The sequence below is a fragment of the Sphaeramia orbicularis genome, chromosome 15, assembly GCF_902148855.1.
Source record: "Sphaeramia orbicularis chromosome 15, fSphaOr1.1, whole genome shotgun sequence".
In the NCBI taxonomy this organism is placed as follows: domain Eukaryota; kingdom Metazoa; phylum Chordata; class Actinopteri; order Kurtiformes; family Apogonidae; genus Sphaeramia; species Sphaeramia orbicularis.
In genome coordinates, this window is record NC_043971.1 from 34,098,914 (window position 1) to 34,122,361 (window position 23,448).

The following is a 23,448-nucleotide window of genomic DNA, read 5'->3' on the forward strand; positions in this document are numbered from 1 at the left end:
AAATACACACAAAGTTAGACCTCAGATGGCCAAGGCCAAGACAAAGCCAGACATAGGCAGAGAAATGAAAAGAATGCATTAGTCATCTATTTCACTTCCTGCTGGAGGATTCCTTTGAAATGACACAGAAGAATGAAGTGATGAAAGACTCAAACAAAGTGACCGTTGCCTTTTCTTTGTAAGCATACAGCGGAAACTGGACAGAAAACAAGCCAACTGTTTGCTTCACTGGTAAAGGACTGCTTTACTGTGTTGTACTTTTCTTCAGTAATTAGATTTGATATGTCAGAGCTGATTGAGACCTGACAATCAGAGTGAACACAGGTAAGAAGCTGTTAAGACAATAAAATGATCTTTTTTTGTTGAAAAAGATAAAAGCATGCTGTACCATTTACTGGCGTCTTGTGAATCATCCTAACTGATTTTTAAGTGCAAGAAAAATTTATGCTGACTAGAATGCAATGTTGTTTCAGTTCCTTTTTTAACTACTGCCGTAACAGTCTTTTCTGCTGTCCGTCACAACTGTTTCAAGGAAAGCTGTAAAAAACAAAGCAAAAAAATATCCTGAAATGCAATTAATGGAAGAAAACCCTCATGGAAAATTTCCTTAACACTGAGTTGCAAGTATGCAAGATGTTCCAGTTAACACTTACAAATCTGTTTATAGTCTTGACAAATCTCACACTCGGTGGCTTATCAGTATTTGGAGCCAGTCTGCTATTGTCTCCATCTGTTTGTCATTGTCCTGATGGGAGATCCATGCTTCTGTCTCTGATAGTCCAGAGCACAGATTCCACCTCCACTATGAGCTAAACAATTCACTAATGTATGATATTTTGAGCATTCATATCTGTAGATGTACACAATTTAAGTGTTAGGCGGTTTTTTTATTAGAAAAATAAGCTAGTATTGAAATATTAAAGGAGCAGTGTTACGTTGTCTTGCTCTACTACTCACAGCTCAGAGAGGAAAATTCCAATACAATCTTCTAATACGCCTTCCTTCAACGCCACATACTGACCTGTGAATGTGGTGGGGAACTGTGCCATGGTTCACTCAGTCTTCTGCAGCTACACAACACCTGCAACACAAAAACAGAGATCAATCAGAAGAAATGTACCATCAATATCTCCTTTTGTAGCATTGGTATTATGGCCACAACTAGCATGTGACCCGTGGGGAACCACAGGTTTTAGATGTGGTAGTTTTTTATGCTGGGGAGAGCAGACTTTTGGGAAAAGCTGTTAGTCTATATTTTACAAGTAGTGACATAAAAATTGTATCGCAAGTCATTCTTGAAAATGTAAACGACAATTAATATACAGTAGTGAAATTGTGAGCTACACACGAACCACACGGATGGGTGGGGGAGGTGGGGGTGGGTTGCCGGGACTTCTCTGTAAGCACCAGGACATACCTTACTTATCTCTCTCTCTCTGTCTCAAATGTTACTCAGTACACACAGGCCGTATGGCTGCAAGTACCAATGTTAATACCGATATGTCAGGAGTGCGGGATTAAATGCAGCATTCCTGCTTTTAACTTCATTTCCCATCATGCAGTGTGGTACTGCGCTTCCATGATTGTAAGGCAATTGTATTCCAAAATGACTAATATCTCCGAAAATGTTGGTCCTATCAACTTCCTGATATATTTAATGTGGAGATGAGACTATTCCTCAACTGTAGGTACCAAATTGGCCAGTTAAAACGTCTCAATTTGTCAGAATTATGCAGACACACACACACACACACTCTGAGACCTTCCAGTATTATGATATAGATTACATTATAATAACAAATTATTTAGCAAAACGACCAGTGGACTTCAAAAGGATTTCACTTGTTCCATTCACAAACACTTTCATTGTGATGGAGGCAGCCTTTGCTACTGTGATCGTTATCCAAATAGATGGCTGGTCACTTGCCAAAGGTACAGATACAGTGGACAAACTCACACACCGGAATCTATTTCCCAGCATGTCTGAAGCTAATTTTCCACTTAGTTGCTTTAATGCTGAAGTTGTACATTTCTATTTGGTCTCCTGCCCAGCGAGTCTACAGTGTAATGGTTCCTTCACCTTAAATGTCTAGTATGATGCAATGACAGGAGCACACACAATGCTTAAGAAATACAATAGATCTCAATTATCTATTATAATAATTGCCAATGTTTTTATTTCAGGCACGTTCCTGTATAACCTGTTTGGTCCAGATTTTTAGACTGACTCAAACTTGCAGGTTTCAAGAGTTCATCGAAACCACTATGACCTTTGTTTGACTTTTAGAACAGGAGGTCTAGCAGGAAGTTCTGCAAACAATCATCAGCCTTAGTACAACATGGGAAACCATCAGTAGGAGGTTAATATGGTCCAGAGAAGTAATGTAAAGTCATTTTGAGCATTTGTAGTTGCTTCTGTATCTCTGGGTGTGCTGAGATTTTGCACAAAAAGACTGTGACCAAAATTTGCGTTACACAAAGGAAAAAAATATTGTTGCTTTAGTGTGGATAATTCCCACTCGGCTGTTGTCATCAGCTGTGGGGTTGGTTGTGTTCATCATGCTGGTGCATGTCAACAGGGCAGAAAACCATTATTTATGCAGGGCAGGATTCCTAGGCATACTTGGTTGTTTTCTTCACATTCACCCATTTACACCATTCTCATTTGGAAGCTGACCACAGTGAACACCAGTTTTCCACTGTTGGTGGGTGAAAAGTGCTGCTGGAGTTTTTTCTAAGTCAGTGAAGCTTTCAGGTGAACTTCCAAGACCATGAAAACAAGGGACTTAACTGTTCTGAGGCAGATACAGATTGAAAGGTGAAAAAAAAAAAAAAAGAAAAAAAAGTTGGATTAACTAATGTTAGCCTTCAATAAGTGTTGAGCTCACGTCACAGGACTTTTACAGGTATCAATACATCACAATTGAGACTCTTAAAGAACTTTTTAAAACCCATTATGAGACCCATTATACTAGCAGTAGAAAAAAGTATGAAGGAAGATCTTTGACAGCAACAAAAACTGCATAAATAATACTTATTACTGCCATTTTAAGTGACAGACACACGAGGCAAAAAGTTCTCCGACAAATGTAATAAAAAGTTTACCAAATAACAAAATTATTTTTCTGCATAAGCTCCATTAGAGCCTAAACACTTTTGCAGTCTATGTTTCCCTCGGTTACACTTGACGGCAGATAAACATTGCATCTCAGTGGGGCAACGAAAACATTGACATGTATACTTAGTGTTAAACTAGTTAGGTTCCAATTTTAATGCATAATTTGGACTGGAACCTTAGAGAGAAATTGTACGCTGCTGATTCAACAGCTAACTGATGTCTAGGTACTAAAATCCAGTCCTGGAACTGATAACAAATTAAGAACATTTCTGTGTTATTTTCACTTTCTTTATCATTGTTTAAACATTAAAATGTCCTGGACCTTCACATTAATGTATTAAGCCAGCATATCCATATGTTTATGTGTGTGCGTGTGTGTGTGTGAGTGTCAGAGTGAGGTATGTTAATCAGATCCAGACCTCCTCTTTATCCCTATGGCCAGCAGACAGACCATAATAATAATCTGATACTTATTGCTCTAGATAGCAACTAGCCTAAGTGAGGATGTGCAACGTGTACCTGTGGGTTGCTGACTGTTCTTTTCCAGGATATATAAAAAAAAAAAAGACCCTGGTTTCAAGGAATTAAGGAAGTCCTTCATCCAAATTAAGGGAAATATTTTTCCCTTGTTAAGACTTTTCTAATCACGTCTAAGCAGGTTATAAGACTATTTCTTCAACAGAAGATTGTCCTTGGTCTATTCAAGTGGGTTTGTGTGTTCCATTATCATCAGAGTGGGAGGACAAAGTAACCAGCTGAACTAGGTCAGGGGAACAAAGCCCACCCTACACAGACACACATTTTCATGGCTCCCACTGAGAGCAAAGCAAAGCAGCTAGAAACGACACCACTGTGGCCGTTTCACCCCCTGAACTAGGAAACAGAATGCAAGTCAATTGTGTTGAAATTCTTAATTTATCAATGGTAAAAGGATCTATATCTGACTCAAAGATAGAATTAAAACACCAGTGACTCCATATACAGTGACCACACTGAAACTATTTAAAGAAGGCACATTTTAAGGCCAGAGCAAACCATCATCAAACTACACTGTCGTTTTATACTCTGCAGCTGGTCATATCTGGAAAGAATGACTAAAAATGTATTAAATTACAGTAGTTTTATCATTTTTTTCAATATTCTTTGTGAGACACTGTGAACAAAAAGTAGTAAATTAGAAAAACCCCACGTTAAGATGCAGGACTTGGAAAAGAATTTGCTCTTACTTCTACCACTGCCAAATTCTAGTGACAAGTCGGGGTGCCAAAACTCTGTCCAGAAAATAAGCAGCTTGTAAATCAAAGTGACTTTTGTTTACATGGGCCAGCTTTTCACAGTCCTTCAGACTTAAGAAATCTAACTGCACACATGAACACACCCTTTGTGACACAACCCAAAACTGAATGAAAAGAAAAATCAGAGGCTGGCAGCAAAACCTTTTTTATATTTGTCTTAGTGGGACCCTGCTCCTGCAGAGCTGAACTGGCTAAGGGTTAGTCCCTGGATGCCATACTGAAATAAAAAGTCATTAGCCTGTCACGGCTATTGAGCTGAGCAGCAACATCACAGTTTTTAGCTCAAGCTACCTCATATCTATGTCTATTGTATGTTCTTTCCACTGTTTACATTTATGTACTTGTGGGATTAGTCTTTATAATTAGAGCATTGGGATGTAACTGGAGTGTTGGTCTGTTATCAAGGCTTGTGACAGATGCCTGTTTAAGCCCCTCATGCTAACACACACAGACATAGACAAACACATACACAGAAGCTCTAATGGCAGCAGCTTCAGATCATGAAACAGATTATAGTCCAGACCCTCTCTCTAACTGTCCCTCCCCCTCATTCGCCTCCCACATTGTTCTTTCCCCCCATTATCAATGAATTTAGGGCAACAGCTAACCCTTTTCAATACATCTGCTGATGTGACATTGCTAAACACTTAAAGGGCAAATATATGCACCTTTCATATTTGCATAACTTTACATATCCAGAAGTTATGATGTACACTACATTTAAAGAGTTATTTGTGTTAAATTAAGTTTCTAGTGTCCTATGAATCCAAGCACCATCACCTACCCTTGGTTTGCAGTAACTTCGTCTGAGTGTAGAAATATTGATTTAAATTTAAGTAATAATAATGATTTTAGGATCAAAGGCAAACATTTGGCTAAAAACACAAAGCAAGCCAATTATTATACCAATTGCTGTTTCCTCATGGGCTCTTATTCATCTCAGCGCCACAGTGAATTCACTCATAATGTCATAGCTCTGACAAGCCAAAATTTATTTAAATAATACATAACATGATAAACTGAACCGTAAAGATGGTAAAACAGACCATAGAACAACAAAATGTGGTAAAATGAGCATAACTATTTCGTTAGTCTTGTTGATGAGACAAAAACTGATGTTTCTGACACACCCCGTTGAGATCCTGTCACACTGCATGGTCAGACATGGTTCATGCAAGAATGCACTGTAAGTCTGACATCATGACTTCACAGCAACAACACGTTACACAATATTCTGCAAGTTCAAGTGAAAGAAATGAGGCCTTGTAATGCTGACAGACTCAACAGAATCACTAGAAACAGACTGAAATAACCTACTGTCCGACTCCTACTAGGAGTAAGTCTAATGATCCATGATATAAAGTAGTGAAGCTTTGTCATTATGAGTGAAAGGGTTTGCTGGGCTGAAGGTGAACCTCCTACCTCAACAGTCATAGACAAAGGGTGACATGATGTACCACTTGTTGTCTACCTTAAATACTAGTATGAGAAAGATTGTCTAGAGATTATTTTTATTTGATTATATTAATGTTTGCCACTGTATAATTAATGTATAATATAATAACATGATAGAATATTAAAGTTTAAAGTAAAATGTCCATCCTCAGAATGAGTATTGAAATGGTTGAACATTCAGGTCCAGCCCTAATGGACTGTCCTGCAGATCAAATGGCTCAACCTAACAAGTAACAGTGAATAAGTCAAATGGGGCCACTGGATTTCACTATTTGCACAAATAAAATACAGTACTGCTACACTAATACCACTCTTTTCACTCATTATTGTGGTATTAAAATAATAATTAATTCTCTGGTTTGTTGGATTGAATAATAACCTTGTGTTCTTCTTCCACAGGATCTCAGTGTGGTTTGGCATGCTATCTATATTATAAAAGCCATGTGGCCTCTGTGTGTGTGTGTGTATGTGTGTCTCAGGATTCACACAAAATCTGGAAAGAGCTGACTGCTGTAGTTGGGCATACTTATGTATTTTTGGCCCAGAAACAGACTAGCAAAAACGGCAAGTTGATAGGACCAATATTTTGTGAAATATTAGTAATTTTGGAATACAATAGCCTTGCTAAACCCAGAACACTTTGGCGGTGACTGCTGGACAAATGCAGTACAGCATGAATGAATACATAACAGCATACAAATTACCACATCTAGAACCCCTGGATCCCCACTGGTCAACGCGCTAGTATGAAGTATATTTCACTTTTATTGTCCTTCTAGTGAAATCCAATCTTTATTGTGGCAGTGGGCTGCCACTGAAGGGGCTTTGGGACCAGGTCTATGCCCGTAACTTTGTCAAAGGTGCTTATAAGTGAATTAACCTAGCACTAGGGATGGGTACAGAATTCTGTACTTTTATTGGTACCAACCAAATTCCGTCCGTACTACTGAGTATTGATTCGCGTAAAGTCAAAGGATACCACTTTTCGGTAAATGAATGTATCCTCGCATTGCGTGCATTGGGGAGAGAATGGAGGACTGTCTGCCTGACGCAACGACGGCACTGGATGCAGAACGGCGTGATTACGTCAGTGGCAGCTTGATGATAAATGAAAGCATGTCAGATAGAAAGCGTTTGAGGGTGTGGCTCCACTTTGCTAAACTTGATAAAGACTGTGCTTGCTGCAATATCTGTAATACTAAATGTAAAGCTAGCCACAGCAACACCTCAAACCTGAGTTAACAGTCAAACATGATATACACCTGAAAGCTGAGGAATGTACAATATTCGAAAGGAGTGCAGGCTATGACTCCCGCACCAGACACCATCACTGCACCTGCAACAGCCGGCAGGAAGTGGCGTCAAGAAAAAAAAAAAAAAAAAATCAGTGTAGAGTGGGCTTGGCTCTTGCCAGAAAAACTGGATATGTTGGTGTTCCTGAAAAAGTACTGCTGAACATGTACAGTACAGTTCATGCTAGAGGGAGTGGTCTGCTTTAATTTGTAATACTTTAGTTTGAAAAATGTTATATATAATTATTTTTAACTTATTTGCCCTCCCCCACACACACTTTTCTCAAGTTTTCTGTTATGTTATTTCACTTGTAATGTTGACAAATAAATATTCAGAATTCAGAAGTTTTAACAATATTTTAATAGACAAAATGACTTTAATCATCACACGTGCACAAAAAGTAATGAAAACAGGTACCATTGTATAGCCTACTGCTACCAATTCCCAGGAACCGAGTATTGGTACTGTATCAGTTTAAAAAAGGTACCCATTCCTACCTAGCACACAAGCTATTGATAATGGAGAAATTGGACCTGTGGGAAATCTGCATGGCAGGAGGAGAACATTCAAGCTTGGCACTGAAAGTCCCTGGTCCAACTGGCAACTGAACTCAGAACCTTTTTGCTGTGAGGCAACCGTGCTAACCAGTGCATCACTGTGCCACCCACACATACTACATCACAAATCTCACTTAACTTAGACATTAGAAACTCATATTCACTACAGCTTTAAGCAGTTTCTTTGGCTAAACAATAAGAGACTGCTGAGAGCCACTGTAGCCCTCATATATGACTTTAGCTATACTTTGTCTTCTCTGCTGTTTTGATTATTTATAAGCTGATCCATCAAACTGCTGCTAGTCAAGTTACATTATTAAGATGTGTGTTACATTAAAGAAAGAGACGTGAAGTCTATTTGTCCAGCCAGGAGAGCCAGATATTAGATTCTACAGCTCTACTGGATTGTTTACATGGTGCAGTGCCACATCATTTAAATATATGACATTATCATATCAAGTTTAGCAAAAGGAGTGGGGTGACACAATATCATATGAAGTCCTTGAAATGAGATGGTGTACAATGAACCAATGTAAGATCATTTACAGTACTTTTAAAAGTTGATCAAATCCTATTAGAAGGTAAAGCGTGAATGCTGCATGACATAAAAGTCTAAAAAGGTGACGTAGACATGAAAGGCTGAGAGAACATTCTGATTTGAAATACAAAGCCTCTATTCTCATTCTTTTCAGCATCTTTATCAAACAGCTAGTAGGTATCCATCTTATCTGTTTAGCCCTGTGTTGTGTCAGACACCATTTCAACCTTTGTAGTCAACCCAAAAAGAAAGATCTAACAGAAAAGCAGTAGACTTCACAAAATAACAGCTTTGTTGTATAAAACCTATAATCCAGAGGCACCTGATCTCCATTGTTTTGGTGTAACTAGAGCAAGAATGATTTGTCAGTAAAGCAATTATCTGACTGATGGAAGATTAATGGACTTTATTATGAGGTATGTTTGTTTGCTGCTATTTTGTGATGGTGCCAACTTTTTCTTCATTATTTTCACAACAAGGAGGGTATTACTTCATAAATTCTGATTGGCATCTATTTTTCATTTTTTCCCACTAAACCTGAATTAGTTACTTGAAATCATCAATAGTTCAGTCAATAATTAGACTGTGTCCCGATTTAAAAACGTACTTATCTTGTAATGGCATTTTGAATGGATGATTCAAGTACGATGGCACCAGTGTATTAGGCAGCGAGCCGTGCACCCATGATTTGCATGGTTAATTTTCCAAAAGCACAGCCACCAAAATGGAGCAAGGCTTGCTCCAAACCGTGCCAATTATCAATATATTGTTCTCTTACCTTGTCATGGGTATTACCATATCAAAATGCAAGCGGTTGGACTATTAGAGTGTTTCTCAACGGGGGCAGTACCCCGCGTACAGACCCTGTGTAAGCGCAAATTTGTTTTCAGCTGGGAGTACAGTATACCCCCGCCCCCCTCGCAAATTTGTTTTTGGTTAGGAATACTGTTCACTTTTTCGGGGAGGGGAGGGGGGGTGGAGGTGGCAGGAGGCTCATGATGCTGTTGTGCTTTATGCATCACTTTTGTGCCCACCAGAACATTACACACCCTGTTTTTTTTGTTTTTTTTTTAACACACCCTGTTCCTCCATTTCTGCCTAATACACTGGTTGGCACTGACATTAATAACTGCAGCCTTTCGTATCAGTGTCCTCTCACTCTTCATACTCCCACACACACACAAGATACAACACAGGAATTTCCATTTAATACACAAACACACAATCTCACTTCACAGTCTCCCTCTTTCTCATTCACACACTAAAGGCACACTTGCTCTCAGCACACCCTCCAGTCTATGTCTCCCTCTCTGAACACATTCTTATCACACCACTGTCAAAAGGTGAGGCCTGAGAGGTGGCAGGACCCCCCACCCATCAACCACATACTCACATGCACGACTGTCATTGTATTAATGCAATAAATTCTTTGAATGGTAACCAGCTGAACTAAAGTATTGAGGGCCTTTGGACTATTAACTTTATCAATTAAAAATAATGAGGTTAGCAGTGGTAAAACTGACAATGTATAATATACCTTAATGTTAAGCATTAAAGTCAAGCAGGCAGAGCAGGTCACCGAATTAGTAAAAAATTATCTAGAGGGGAGTGGGGGGGGTCTTTGTGGATCATGGCTTATATTACCTCTGTGACCTCTAAGTTACAGGTTAAAAATGACTTAATCAGTCAAATGTAAAGACATTTACATGGGAGACATGTTGATTTCAAGGTTATGGTTGGACTATGAAGATCTAATCATGCAATAACTCATTATAAAAACTCTATCCAATAAACAACAAGCCTACCTATCCAGCAAGTTTGACTGACTGTTCATTGTTTTGAGATAATACTGTGCGATAAGTGCCTCTGAATCTGTTAGATTTTTTTTAAAACACTTGAAAATACTGAAGCAAAGGTCAATGGATTTGTTAGAAACTTTTCTATTATGCAGTTCTGATTTATGGCTCATTTGTAGCAGTACTGCAAAGTCACCCAGCTGAATCCAGAAGAACTTACTGACCTTGAACTGTACTTATTTTACTAATTATAAGAGGGCTTAATTTTTCCACAAACTTTCCACAAGAACAGCAATGACTATATTTGTAATTTTTCAGCAGTAAATATATGATAATGAGCCCCTTGACCAAAGGGCATCACTTTGTGTTTTATAAAGGGTGGGGACATTGGAGCTCAGATGAAAAGCCTTTTATAAATGCTGAGTCAGCATATGTGATTTAAAGCAATGTGATAGATGGATGGGTATGAGATTGGGGTTGATAATCAGGGTGGGTAATGCAGCACATCAAGAGTGCATGGACAAGGCAAAAACAGAGTTGGAAGTAATATAAAACACACAACAACGCTGACCATACAAGTAAAATTTATCCATATTCACAACTTCCAAAGCTGCAACACCATCATGTCAATCAAACAACTACAGCATCACAAACTGTAAAAAAATCAGTTGGGTAGCTGGAGCTTTTTGCTTATCTTATGTTCATTTGTTTTTTGGACAATGAATATTTATTATTTCTATGTTTACACTGCACTGGATGTTTTCTTATTGTGGAAATAACTAAATGAACTCAAAGTATTCTCAGTACGTATCATTAATTGGTGTAAGCTACTTTTTAGAACATTTTAAACAAATTAAATGTTAAAGTGACAGGGAGATGACTGGACCTTTCAAAAGGTTTCCTGTACTTTCAGAAAGTGCTGGGGACATGTCCTTGAACCCTCAGTGTAAACATAACTATGTCACATCCAACATCAGAACAAGAGATTATCCTGAAATATTTGCTTCAGAAATGCAGCGTGGAATTCTATCAACGTGATATGGTGAAGTACGTCATGTGATGGTAGAAAAGTTCCTAATTTCAGTGTTTATGCTGCTGCGTGGCACATCACATAAGCTAATTTATCTAAATAGTTTTAGATATCCAAGAATCCTGTGTTCTTCCACTAGACTGCAGACAGGAAGTTTGCATGAAGTAAACAAATGTGGAAAAGTTTAGAGAACAATTACTGTGGTATATAATTCACCATTATTGTGTTTTGAGATAAAATGACACTCATAGGATTAAAAATGCTCATTATATCACCCACCCCTACTGTGTACATTGCATCAACTACAAGATACTGTCACAAATAAAAAAAACATGCAACTGGGTCTCAGTAAGAGTACAGGTTATCCCACAGATGCATAGATATGTTTCTGGGTAATGCATTCTGTTTTAGTTTCCGGATACAAATAAGGTCTGCATGGAATAAAATAAGAAACAGACCGTTTTTTTTTTTCTTCTGCAGTCCTCTTACAATCAAAAGATCCTGCCGGCTTCTCTGTTACCATAGCAACCCCACTGATGGACCTCGGTAAGTTTTATCAAACCAAACGCTGACGTTACATCCCTTAAATGCCAGATGAATGTCAGCTTCCCAGGAAACAGCGCATACAACAGACTGTATGACTATCCATATTCACTTCCTGCATCACTTCCTTGAACTCGCCCTGGGCAAGTTGTTAGGCTGATATTACCACATAACACACACTTTTACGCAGATGATGGGGCGCGTTAAACAGAAAGGCAGGTGAATGGACAGCTGTAACTAACATCAGGCTACTTTTACTCTACACAAACGATATGTTAATTAAGAAAACCTCTGAAGTGAGATCCGCTGACAGCCCGAACACTGTAAACACCCTCGTCTGTTAATCATTATAGTCTCAGGTTATTCGGTGAAATTAAACACAGCTGTCAAAATAACAGCAGTCAATGTTAACATTAGGTCACAGGCAGCCAGTGCAGATGCAGTGATTTAACATTAGCACAGTGGCTAATACTCAGAAGTGACTAGACTCACATCGTGTTTCATTATCTTGTCGCTCTGGTCATGTTACACTGTCAAACATCAGACATCCCGAGACAACTTAATAACACACTTGAAGATTGACCTGAGCATGCTACACCGGGAGAAATAAACAACTAGCCCCACTAACGCATAGGCTACATCAATGCTGCTAGCAAGCAGGCTAAGCAGTGAGAAGCTAACGTCAGCCCGCTCAGGGACATTCTTTCACATCACATATACTACACTGTGCTCTTACCTCATAGTTCAATTTCCATGGTAAAATTTTTGACAGGATACCTCTTTGTGCGTTTATGTAACCATATAATGTAGTATCTCCTCCCAAATAGTGCCGTTTAACCACAAAACCCTTTCCGGTGATTCTCCCGTGTTCTGAAATCCCGACCGACTGAGGAGCAGTTGGAAAATGGGGTAACGAAGCTGACATATCGCGAGATGTTATATCAATAATATGGTCATGTTGAAATCTCGCGGGAAGAGAATACGTCCATCACTCGCTTCAATCTCACGGACGTGGAAAATTAAAGGGATTAGTGGTCCTACCGGCTGCGCTTTATTTATCAAAATACTGCCCACAGCAAGGATTTTTGCCAGTATTGGTCAACTCTGATCAAGGTGACAGGAGTGGACAATACCACCAGAAAAATAGGCGGGGAATGATTTTTGTTAAATCATGAATAAGCCGCTTTATGCTGAACTTTTTATAGATATCGTCTTCCTGTAGAAAAATCAATATCTCTAGTGAGATAATGTTACATTACATGTAGATATATTACTAGATGATGTGGATCACAATAGTCCTTCTGTTCTAATATACTAGAATGCCGTATTTATTCGGTTCATTAGCAGCTAAATTATTTGCTGAATCTTTAAAAATATATGTATATGAATGTAAGAACTCTTACTAACTTTCAACCATCCCAATAACCAGCAATCAACAACATCATTAATCATCTTATTTGTTTAAGATTCATAAAATGAAATATATTTTCATACATACTGCGACATTTAACGACTTTCAATTAATACTAACCAGTAGCACTAACTTATGTAAACTTTTAAACATTATGCCCCCTTGTGTGTCCCCTTTAGTTTATTGATACTGCCTTTGTTATCAAGATTTAAGTCCGAATTTTTTTCAATAAATGTAAAAATAAAAATAACATTTGAAAAGCTGAGTGATATACTTCCATAGTACATACACAGACACTTTATTTTATTTATTTTATTGGTTTATGCATATTTATGAACACTGTTGTATAAAAAAATACACCCACGTAAGTATGCCAGAATTAGCAAAAATAATTACTTTTCATCTGCAGTCCCTAGGCAGGTGACAGAACAAGACAAAAAACAGCCAACACTGATACAGCACTCAGTCACTATAAATAAAAAAAATCTATATATATAAAGATGACATAGACATCATCAAAACAAACAAACAAACATACAAAAAACAAGTAGACATAGGATGATCACAGGGGCATTAGCCTATTCATTCACCACTATACTTACATCCAATTTAACAGAGAAAGTCTATGGGTGATGAAATGAATGTCAGTTAAAAGTGAATGCATTTCTGTATTGAATACACAGGCCTACACTTCGAATTAAAGCTGTAAAACTGTGAAACCACTGCACAAACTGTATTTTATGTAACTATGTAAATACTCGTGTAAATCCTCTGATTGAAAGATTTGCAGGTCGGCTAATTATTGCAGCTGAGTTGGTTAATAAAAAAAAAAAAAAAAAAAAAAAAAAAAAAAAAAAAAAAAGCAGCGTAAATGCCGTTTTGTGTAAAATCCTGCTATTTTTCTATGGGTCTGAGTATGTGTCCTGTAGGTGGTGATATTGGAACCGCCTCCCACAATAATACCACAGAAGAAGACAAACGGGTCAGCTGACTTGAGGCTGTCAGTTCTGCATCAACTGGAGGAGCTCAGTAAAGAATTATCTTGTAGAAAATGTCCACATAGGTGATAGACGAGTGACTTTTTGACTTTTTTGAGAGGCTTTGTTTGTTTGTTGCTCAGTATATTGAACGTGTTGTATCATGAAAGGCTTGTATTGTAAACCGGGTGGAAGTGAAGCCGAGCCCAAGTTCGTTATTCAGGAAACGGTGAGTTTATTTGCGATTATGTTTAGTTTTTTTTAACTCTATATTTGCATGTGAAGGACATACGACCAGCTGTTGTCATACATTTCACTACATCATGGGCCATTGTAGCTCCATGTCAGAAAAAGCACAGATGTGTGTCTGTGTTTTCTATGTGAGTCACTGGCTCCACCTGCAGACACAAATGAGCAGCAGACAGCAAGACGGACAGACAGACAGACAGACAGACAGCAAAAACACAGAAATGCAAGGATCTCCTGTGTGTTCTTCTGTTTCTAAATGCTGCTAAATGTGCTAAATTATGGAACGATCTGCCTCTCCACATCAGACAGGCCTCCTCTCTGTCTGTTTTTAAATCCCTTCTTAAAACTAATTTTTTCTCCTTGGCTTTTGAAACCATGTGAGATGTTTGAAGGTACTATTTTTATTCAGTTGTTTTTATTCGGTAGTGGTGTATTGTCCTTATTTATCTATTTTATTTATTTATTTATAATTTTATGGCTTTTTAATCTATTCTTGTATTTTGTTCTTTTTATTTGGGTTTTATTTAGTCTTCTGTGTAACACTTTTTTCTTTTTTGTACAGTTTCTATGTCTTTAAATCTATTCTGTATTTTATTCTCCTATTTTGGTTTAATTATTCTTCTGTACAGCACTTTGGTCCACTGCAGTTGTTTTAAAGTGCTTTACAAATAAAGTTGGATTGGATTGGATAATGTGTTTGTCTATGTATGCATCTTTTGTAGACTCTCCCAGAGGATTTAGGCAACCACCAGGTCCGGGTTCAGGTGAAAGCATGTGGACTGAGCCCACTGGACCTCAAGGTAACACCACATACAGATGAACTTTATTGATCCCCTGAGGGAAAATTGCTAAATTAAAAGAAAGAATGAATGAATTATTGGACTGAGATGTTAAAATAAAATGGTGTTAAAAGTTAAATAGTGATAAAATAGAATGGAACAGAACAGAATAGATCTAAGAACATTTCTTCCCTCAGGCTGTCACTCTGATGAACACTTCATGAGCCATCCAGTGTCAGTATCCCCCGACTCCAATTCACTCACTCACAAACTCATATTTGCACTCTGTATAAAACTGACTAATTTGCACTATAATAATAGACACTTAAACATGTGTTTTTAATAGACCGGATCCCTGTACACATCCACTGACTGTATAAAACTCCAATTTGCACTCTGTACATATTACAAATCCACTGTAAATCTCAACCCATTGTTGTCCTCATCTCTAGTCGAATGCTTGTTTTTTATATTAGTTCTTTGTTTAAGTGTGTTAGGGTTCATGTTGAAATTGTACGCCGTGAGCAAGCCAAATTCCTTGTATGTGTGCACATACTTGGCCAATAAAGCTGATTCTGATTTATTGTCACTGTTACAGCAACAATGAAAATCAGTTTAGCAGCTGTGTTTCTTATTTAGCAGCAAAAACACTTGAAGTGCAAAGAGACTGAAAATGTATACTGAAAACTATTGACAATATACAAAAAAAATACAAAGAAATACTGAAATATGCCAAAAGCCAACTCTGTTCTCCAGATAAAAGAAATATATGCAACATTTAAGGACATACAGGCAGTATAGGATATATACAAGGTGAAAATGAAATAAAAACAGAATGAATAATCGCACTGAGATGTTGTGAACTCTGATGGCAGTGGGCATGACAGATCTTGTATATCTCTCATTTTTGCATCTTAACGAAGTGAGTCGCTCACTGTAGCAGCTCTTCTGATTTGTCAGAATAAGATGAAGAGGATATTCTGGATTTTCCAAGTTATATAAAGCAAACTGAAAGAAACTCATGAAGAAGCTGTTATCCAAAAGCAAGGTAGAGAAATAGTGGCTTGTCGTTTTACAGTACTCAGGAGTCTAATAGAAGCGGTCGTGAATTCTTTATTCATGCTTTATAAGCAGTGTATTGCAGCGAGACTTTACGGAGACACAAAAATACTAATACTAAATGCAATACATCTGCAAAAAGTAAAAAAAAAAAGAGAGAGAGAGAGAATATGCATTTCCAAGGCACTCACAATCTTGTTGGATGCAGTTTTCATTTATGTTGTAATTTCAGCCTTGTATAACAGATACTCTTATAATGCTACATATTATCGCTTCAGGTTTGTTTCTTAATTTTAATTCCAATAACACTGGTCTACAATTTTTTAGAAATGATTTGCTTCAGACATTAAATGTGCTAAATGTTACGTATTTTAATAAGATTAATTGGAAAATAAATGACAAAAGTGCCGGTTTGCTGATGTTTTCAAGGTATATGATTAAGTGTTTTTACACATATATATTGGTTTATGTACATTTATATAATAGTTTTATAAATCTTCCACTAAATAGAACCTGTAAAGTGAATGTATTCTAATGTGCAGACAGTGTTTTGAAGTAGATCTTGTAGCTCTGACACAAATATTCCTTTTGAGTCAAACCCATTCTCTCGTTAATTCTTGAGTTTCACATTTTGACCCAAGGCTGTGTCTTGGAAAGTTCAGCCAACCAGCATTTTTGACTTGATTTTTCTTTATCAGTGACTCTCATGTGGTAAAATTTCATTACTTTTATTCTGGAAGCATTTTCCTTGTAGACCTGTGTAATCTGACTTGAACTGAAATGATCCTGTTAACTGCATCACCTTCTGTGTGACTGTAGTGATCTGCTAACATCCTCTCCTCTTCTGTCCTGCACTGTAGTTACTAGAAGATGTAGGGATCCAGAGAGATTTAATACCCGTCGGCCGAGAAGTGGCTGGGGTCGTCCTGCAAGGTTGTGAATATATGGACGCTTTTTTTTTCCGTACAAGATCCATGAACATGTATGTAGACCATTGTAACTCAAGTGTTTGTCTTTGTTTGCAGTGGGATCCAAAGTTTCGTTTTTCCAACCTGAGGATGAGGTTGTTGGTAGGTGATGTCTTCATCTAACACAGGAGATGTTATCTGACTCTGACAGTGACAGTAGATGTTTATAGAGGATAGAGGCATGATTAGAATTTTCCAATTTCACATCATAGAAGAAAAAAGAAAAAAAAGGTGTGAAATTGTGTGCTTCTGGGCAAAATATAACTTATGTTTTATCACAGTATATAGGCTAAATGATATCTATATTGTATTTACTTATAAGACAATATGCATTCCACCAGTGTCATTTTTGTATGAATGTTGTTGTGTCTCCAGGTATTCTTCCACTGGACTCCCCCTCATCTGGACTGTGTGACACCATTGATATAGATGAACACTATTTAGGTAACACGCACAAGTTCAGCAAATACAAGTTGTGAACTGGCATTTGAACTTCGAGCACGTCCATTTATGTTTAATGGAAGTTTCTTCGTACACATGCACAAAATTAACATGATGATGTTCTTTTCTAACAGTTGAAGTCATTTCTTTTTCCATCTCTGTCTAAAATTGTGAAATTGGAAGAAATTTCCCCATAATTGTTTGGTTTCAAATGAAGGCAGGCAGGGCAAGGGGCCAACAGCAGACCATCACTTGCCGTATATTTGCTATATTTGAAAAGAAAAAGAAGTGGTGTCAGCTCTTTGTAATATAATGTACGGCGGATTGAGTACAAGTCCCTTTCTCAAATAAGTCAAACATTTAATGTAACTCTTATGGTATAATTGCTCTTTCATTCTGCTTTCCTCCTTTAAAAACTCTCCATTACTTACAGGATCATTGCACTTGCTTTTAGCCTTTTTGTTTTTTTAATACATCCCCATATATATCTGTATATCTGTTATTATAGTCTCACTGCTAATAACTACTCCTTTTAAAAATATATTTCCATCAATACTGTAAATAATATTCTCTTTTAGCACTATTACAGCTTGATATCGTCAGCTTCCTGATAAAACCTGCTAAGTGACATTTTTGGTTGGGAATAAAAACCTGCCATCTCTCTTATAGCTTCAAATTTCAGTCTCCTGTGAAAGTTGTTTATGTTCCATCATAAGTACCAACATTAAAGGAACAGATATTTTTTGTCATATTTCACAGTTTCCTGTTATATAAACAGTTTTTTGTTTCTCCTGTAAAATTTGCCAAAAGTCACATAGCAGGTTTTATCAGGAAGCCGACGATATGTGACTTTGTAACTTGGTTCTTTGTTTTGTTTTTTTCTGTTTTATCTACCTACTATGCTGCCTCTTGGCCAGGTCACCATTGTAAATGAGAACTGGTTCTCAATCGATCCACCTGGCAAAATAAAGGTTAAATAAATTTTTAAAAAAAACAAAACTGTCAACAGTTATATATTACTCAGTTTCAGTTTCTCATTGCTCATTATTTTGTACTTTTAAAAATCTGCTTAGGTTGTGTTTAGGCACCAATAATGTTATGTTTTAATACCAGTTTTGGATAAAGCTCAGTATCCAACCCTAGTCTACAGGCTACTTGTCCTTATGACCAGTAAAGTCTGGTCAAAGAATAAAATAGATGATGCTATGCTTGTAGGTTTTCACTTATACAGAAATCAGCCTTTTGTCTTAATGGAACAAACTGCTCTTTGGACATTATTAAATCCTATGAAGCTTACATTACAATGTGTATGTTGCTGTTTTTTCCTCTAGTTCAGAAGCCTGAGAAGCTGAGCTCAGTGTGCGTCGCTGGAGCGCTGCGTGACGGCCTCTGTGCATACACCGCTCTGCACACCCAGGCGCACATGGCAGCTGGACACACGCTCCTGGTCATGGATGGAGCTAGTGTATGTGAATTAAAGTTGGCCTGTCAGGTTGTTTATAGCTGTGTCTTGAGCTGTGTTCTCTCTCTGTCTCTCTTCCACAGTCCTTCGGCCTGATGTGCATCCAGCTGGCGTGTTACCATGGAGTGAAGGTTCTGACGACGTCACACTCGCCACAAAAACACACATTCTTGGAGCAGCTTCGACCTAGTGTAGGTCAGTAGTGCCGTTATTAAAGGAGTGATATTTTGCTTTTTTTAAAGTGAAATTATACATTTTAAAACATTTCCCTGTGGTCTGCATAAACTGTAAATGCTATGCTTGGGTCTGAATTCTTCATTAATGAAGCTCCACAGGTCCATTTTCAACCCTATTTCTGAGCAATGACACCAGAAAGATCGTTTTGAGTGCTGGCCCTTTAAATGCAAATGAGCCACTTCACGCCCCACCCCCTCCAGGTTGTTGGCTGCGCTGCTCTGTCCTGTTCAACCAACAACTGAACGTTTTAGGTAATCGGCTCAAAGTTTGGACATATTTTCAGTGTGGACTACAACCACTACTGCTGATAAACAATTATGGCGTACTCGGAGAAATGTTCGTTGGAAGTCTTGACCCTATATGTGCAAATGTCGTGACGTAACTAGTTATAGACGTAACAAATTAAGCAGGAATTAAAACAGGTTGTAGAAATCCACTCGATTTTTTGCCAAAATGAATATAAAGATAGCTTTGCAGCATCTGGAGGGTTCAAATTCAAGCTTTTTGAACGGTTAGGATCCAAATACACAAGTAAATGTACCAAAGATTAATAAAAGTGGGTTTAGCAAAATATGACCCCTTTAAAACTATTATATTATAGCTCCAAACCGACTCCATTAAATGTAAAATACTCTTTATTGTACTGTAAACATTTCTCTCTTTCCCTTCTTTCTCATATTTCCTCTGTCCTTTCTGTTGCCTTTGATTTTCTTCTCAGGAGTTCAGGATCCTTTAGTAGGTGAGGCCTTTTCTGTCTTTCTAGTTCCATTACCTTAATGCTTTTGCTTTTCATACTGGTCTGTATTTATTAATATATGCTTAGACTGGGTTGCTTTCTTCTGTTTTTCTTTTGTTTCATAACAAGGATAATTTTAGTGTGCAGCGGTCAGTCACAGGATCCGAAATATTACTTTGTAAAGACGTTTTGCACAGGAAGCCCCATTTGTCACATAAATATTTTTTATTCTTAATGAAGTGAAAGACCTGATGTAAAACCTGCTGCCCCTATGAGTAAAATATTAAAGCTATATACTGAAAATGAAAATCTTGTTGGATATTTAAGCATTTTTGGCCACTGTGGTTTTAAAAAAATATATCTCAAAATCACAGTTAGTTTCTTGAAATAATGACCTGGTTTTCTCAAAATGACTTATTAAATTTTCCCATTATGTTGCGATACTAATTTTTGGCAGAAATGGGCTTTGGTCCAAATAAGAGTAAGGTGTCAGAAACCGGACTGTTGACATGGATGTATTCTTTAAAACTGAAAAGACACTCCTGATGTCCTGTTGTGTTTGTAGCCCGGGTAATTCCAGTCTATAACGGCTCATCAGACCTACTGCCAGTAGTTTTAGAGGAAACAGGGAGTCTGGGAGTGGACATAGTCATTGACTCAGGAGGTATGTTGAAGTTATTTCTGCATATATTATATAAGGCTGTAATAATTATCTGCCTCATAATCTAATCTACTGTAATGATTATGCCCAGTGTGTCTACAGGAAGAGGAGGGGCCAGATGATGTAAAGCTCCTCCCACATAAGCATGATATCATCAGTGTGCTAGGAGTGGGCGGGCACTGGATCACATCCCACCAAGACCTACAGGTGAGTGATGAGGGCTGAGATAAATGAATCAATGAATGAATGAATGCTGATTAAAAGATTATATGAAACTGGTAACACCAATGTGTCAGATGCAGACATTTATTACATTAAAAGGACTTTCTAGTATTTATTTAAGGGTTCTATAATCAACTCTCTGAAAACTAATAAATTATGACCCAAAGGTTTGGTGTGGCTGTGTTATATTTGCAGGAGTTTCAAGGAAAATTATTTTAGCTTCAACTTTTCCAGTACAGATTTTCTCCTTTTCAAGCTCTAACAATATTCATCAGCCACACATCCTACTCTTGTTTTAGGAATAAACCTTGACACTACCTGTCAGATTCATTGCATCTACATCTGCATGAACTCCAATCAATTGCCAGGGATGCAAAACAAGGTTATTACCATTAGTCAAAATGAACTAAATAACTGGATGTGACCCTGCTATATTGCTCAGAACAGACGTTGCCCATGAGCTAATATCTGCTAAACAAGAAAATATGAAATATAATTCAACAATGTTCAAAATCACCACTAGTTACCTCTAAATACCACACTGCAAAGCCCTTAACTGAAATAAATTAAAAGACACTAACTGAAGCAGAAATTCTTGTGTACAATATTATATTTTCAATTTGAGGCCATCAAGGAAAAGGCAGAGATTAATCATTTGTTCTGTGTATTTTTTTTTTTTCAAGATACAAACAAACTTTCCGCTCAGTGTCATTAAATTAAAAATATCTGCATAGAACAGAGATCATTTGTCTTTCTTTTTCATTTCTGCAATTAGATCAATACAATTGCAGCCCTGAATGTGTAGAAAGAAAGAAAGAAAGAAAGAAAGAGCTAGTATTGTCTTAATGTTGTCAGCACCACTTAATTAAAAAGCCAAACTAGTGACATATGAGATGTGGAAATAATCCAGTCGTTTTACCTGTTAAACCTATGTGTGTGTTCTGTCTGTGTTTTCTCAGTTGGATCCTCCAGACTGCAGATTACTGCACTTAAAATCAGCCTCTGTGTCTTTCCTGAACCCTGAAGTTTGGACAGCTTCATCTGCTCAACAAGGACGATACCTCCGTATCCTACATACGTTAATATACTATGTCATCATTTTACAATGATATGCACATATAAAGATTTCTGTTTTCTTTTTTGTCAGACAGATTAAAAAAGCTGATTTTCTTTACCTTGACATGTTTCGGCTACCCCTGTAGCCTTCCTCAGAAGGGTCACATGATTTTCCTGTGACACTTCTTGTTAGCTGTTTTATCCAGGTTCTCCAGACAATAGGGGACGATTATGCCCCACTGTCTGGCATCCTGTGGAGGACAGCATCCAGGTGTGGGATAAGGTGTAAGAGCCCACATCACTGTTCATGGTCCTCAGGGCCTGTTTTCTGATCTCAGTGGCCTCCCTTATCCAGCGGTGGTATTTGTTGCTTTCTGAGCGGATGACCTTAGCCTCTTCCCAGTCCATGATGTGATTATCTCTTTTGCAATGATCTGTTACAGCTGATTTCAGATGATATGCACATGATCACAAACATGTCCACTGTTCTCCAGGCCTGTGTAGCTCTTTAACAGTCTTCTGTCAGATATTTTGAAGGACATTGTGGAGAAGATGTCAGCAGGAGTACTCAGGTAAGTTACACAAGTACTGATGAGTTTGGATGTAGTGTCCCGATGCTTGATGAATGGCTCCTAAAGAGGCTCTTACAGAGAGCTGTTCACAGGAATGCACTCAGCTGGAGGTCAGAAGAAGCCATATAAAAACACTCCAAATGTCTCACTCACCTGGGAAAACCTAGCCCATGATCGAGCAGCAACAGCACCTGACCAGGAACATTTACAGTGTGACATTTTAGTGCCGATTGGTCTCATAAATCATCTGTGGACTTGTATTATCATCTTCATTGTCTGGGTTGTCATCTTTAATAGATTTAGTTTTAGACATCCAACAGACAGATATTCATAGCTGAAAATGACTAAAATAAAAAATATCTCTTTGTACATCATGGTAAAATCAAGTAAGGTTCCTGTAGAGCATGTGTCAAGCATAAATGCAACTTTTAGTAATAACGTTCTTTATAAATATTAACAGTTATTAGTCACTGTAAGTCCATGAGTTCATTTATTTTTACAAAATATGGCAGCTGCATCCATAATTGAATCTGTTCTGCCATAATTTGCAGACCACAGCCTGAGGAGGCCATCCCTCTCTATGAGGCCACAGTTGCCATGGAGACCGTCCAGCGTCATCAAAAGAAAAAGGCTGTGATTCAGCTCTGACCAAAGGGTTCACATTCTGGGGAGCAGCAACTACCCTCAATGCAACAGGCTCAGATGTGATGTGTCATGTTTATGTGGAGACAACAAGCCAGATTTTAAGCCGGTTTAGATTTTATTTATTGTGTACTTCACACTGCTTCATTCTAGTTTACTGCTCATACTACACAAGAAAAACAACTTGTGACATTTTGAAGAACCTGCTGATATGGAAACAGAATGTTTATTTAGCATCAAGTCAGTATAAACAGGAACGGCAACTTTTTTTTTTTTTTTCAAAAACTTCATTTAAACCTGGATAAAACAAATTCATTCCACAAATGTGAATAATCTTGCATTTTTTTTAAT

General features: G+C 37.7%; 2 protein-coding genes across 7 annotated transcripts in view; one reads left to right on the top strand and one right to left on the bottom strand.

Moving 5' to 3' along the window:
• itsn1 (intersectin 1 (SH3 domain protein)) overlaps positions 1–12,526 on the bottom strand; it is a 73,046-nt gene extending 60,520 nt beyond the window's left edge. For all 5 annotated transcript variants that reach the window (XM_030156730.1, XM_030156731.1, XM_030156728.1 and 2 more), the window contains exons 1-2: positions 12,362–12,526; positions 1,022–1,081 (exon numbers count right to left, since the gene is read on the bottom strand). In XM_030156730.1, the coding sequence (XP_030012590.1) occupies positions 1,022–1,049 (28 nt within the window). In that variant the 5' untranslated portion in view covers positions 1,050–1,081; positions 12,362–12,526. The remainder of the gene's footprint in view (positions 1–1,021; positions 1,082–12,361) is intronic.
• A 1,492-nt stretch (positions 12,527–14,018) lies between these two features.
• Positions 14,019–23,444, top strand: cryzl1 (crystallin, zeta (quinone reductase)-like 1). Of its 2 annotated transcripts, XM_030156755.1 has the most exons (13): positions 14,019–14,242; positions 14,985–15,062; positions 16,961–17,033; positions 17,126–17,170; positions 17,444–17,512; positions 18,841–18,974; positions 19,055–19,166; positions 19,927–19,947; positions 20,510–20,608; positions 20,697–20,812; positions 21,787–21,892; positions 22,410–22,455; positions 23,007–23,444. In XM_030156755.1, exons 1-13 carry the CDS (start codon positions 14,177–14,179, stop codon positions 23,101–23,103), a joined length of 1,062 nt encoding a protein of 353 aa, XP_030012615.1. In that variant the 5' UTR covers positions 14,019–14,176; the 3' UTR covers positions 23,104–23,444. The 2 variants fall into 2 exon arrangements, with proteins under 2 accessions (XP_030012615.1, XP_030012616.1); XM_030156756.1 differs by lacking the exon at positions 19,927–19,947.
• Positions 23,445–23,448: the final 4 nt, after the last annotated feature.

Coding starts and splice junctions, on each gene's coding strand:
- cryzl1 (XM_030156755.1), top strand. CDS start 14,177: ATGAAAGGCTTGTATTGTAAACCGGGTGGAAGTGAAGCCGAGCCCAAG. Junction 15,063..16,960: donor TGAGCCCACTGGACCTCAAG/GTAACACCACAT, acceptor CCTGCACTGTAG/TTACTAGAAGATGTAGGGAT. Junction 22,456..23,006: donor ATGTCAGCAGGAGTACTCAG/GTAAGTTACACA, acceptor CATAATTTGCAG/ACCACAGCCTGAGGAGGCCA.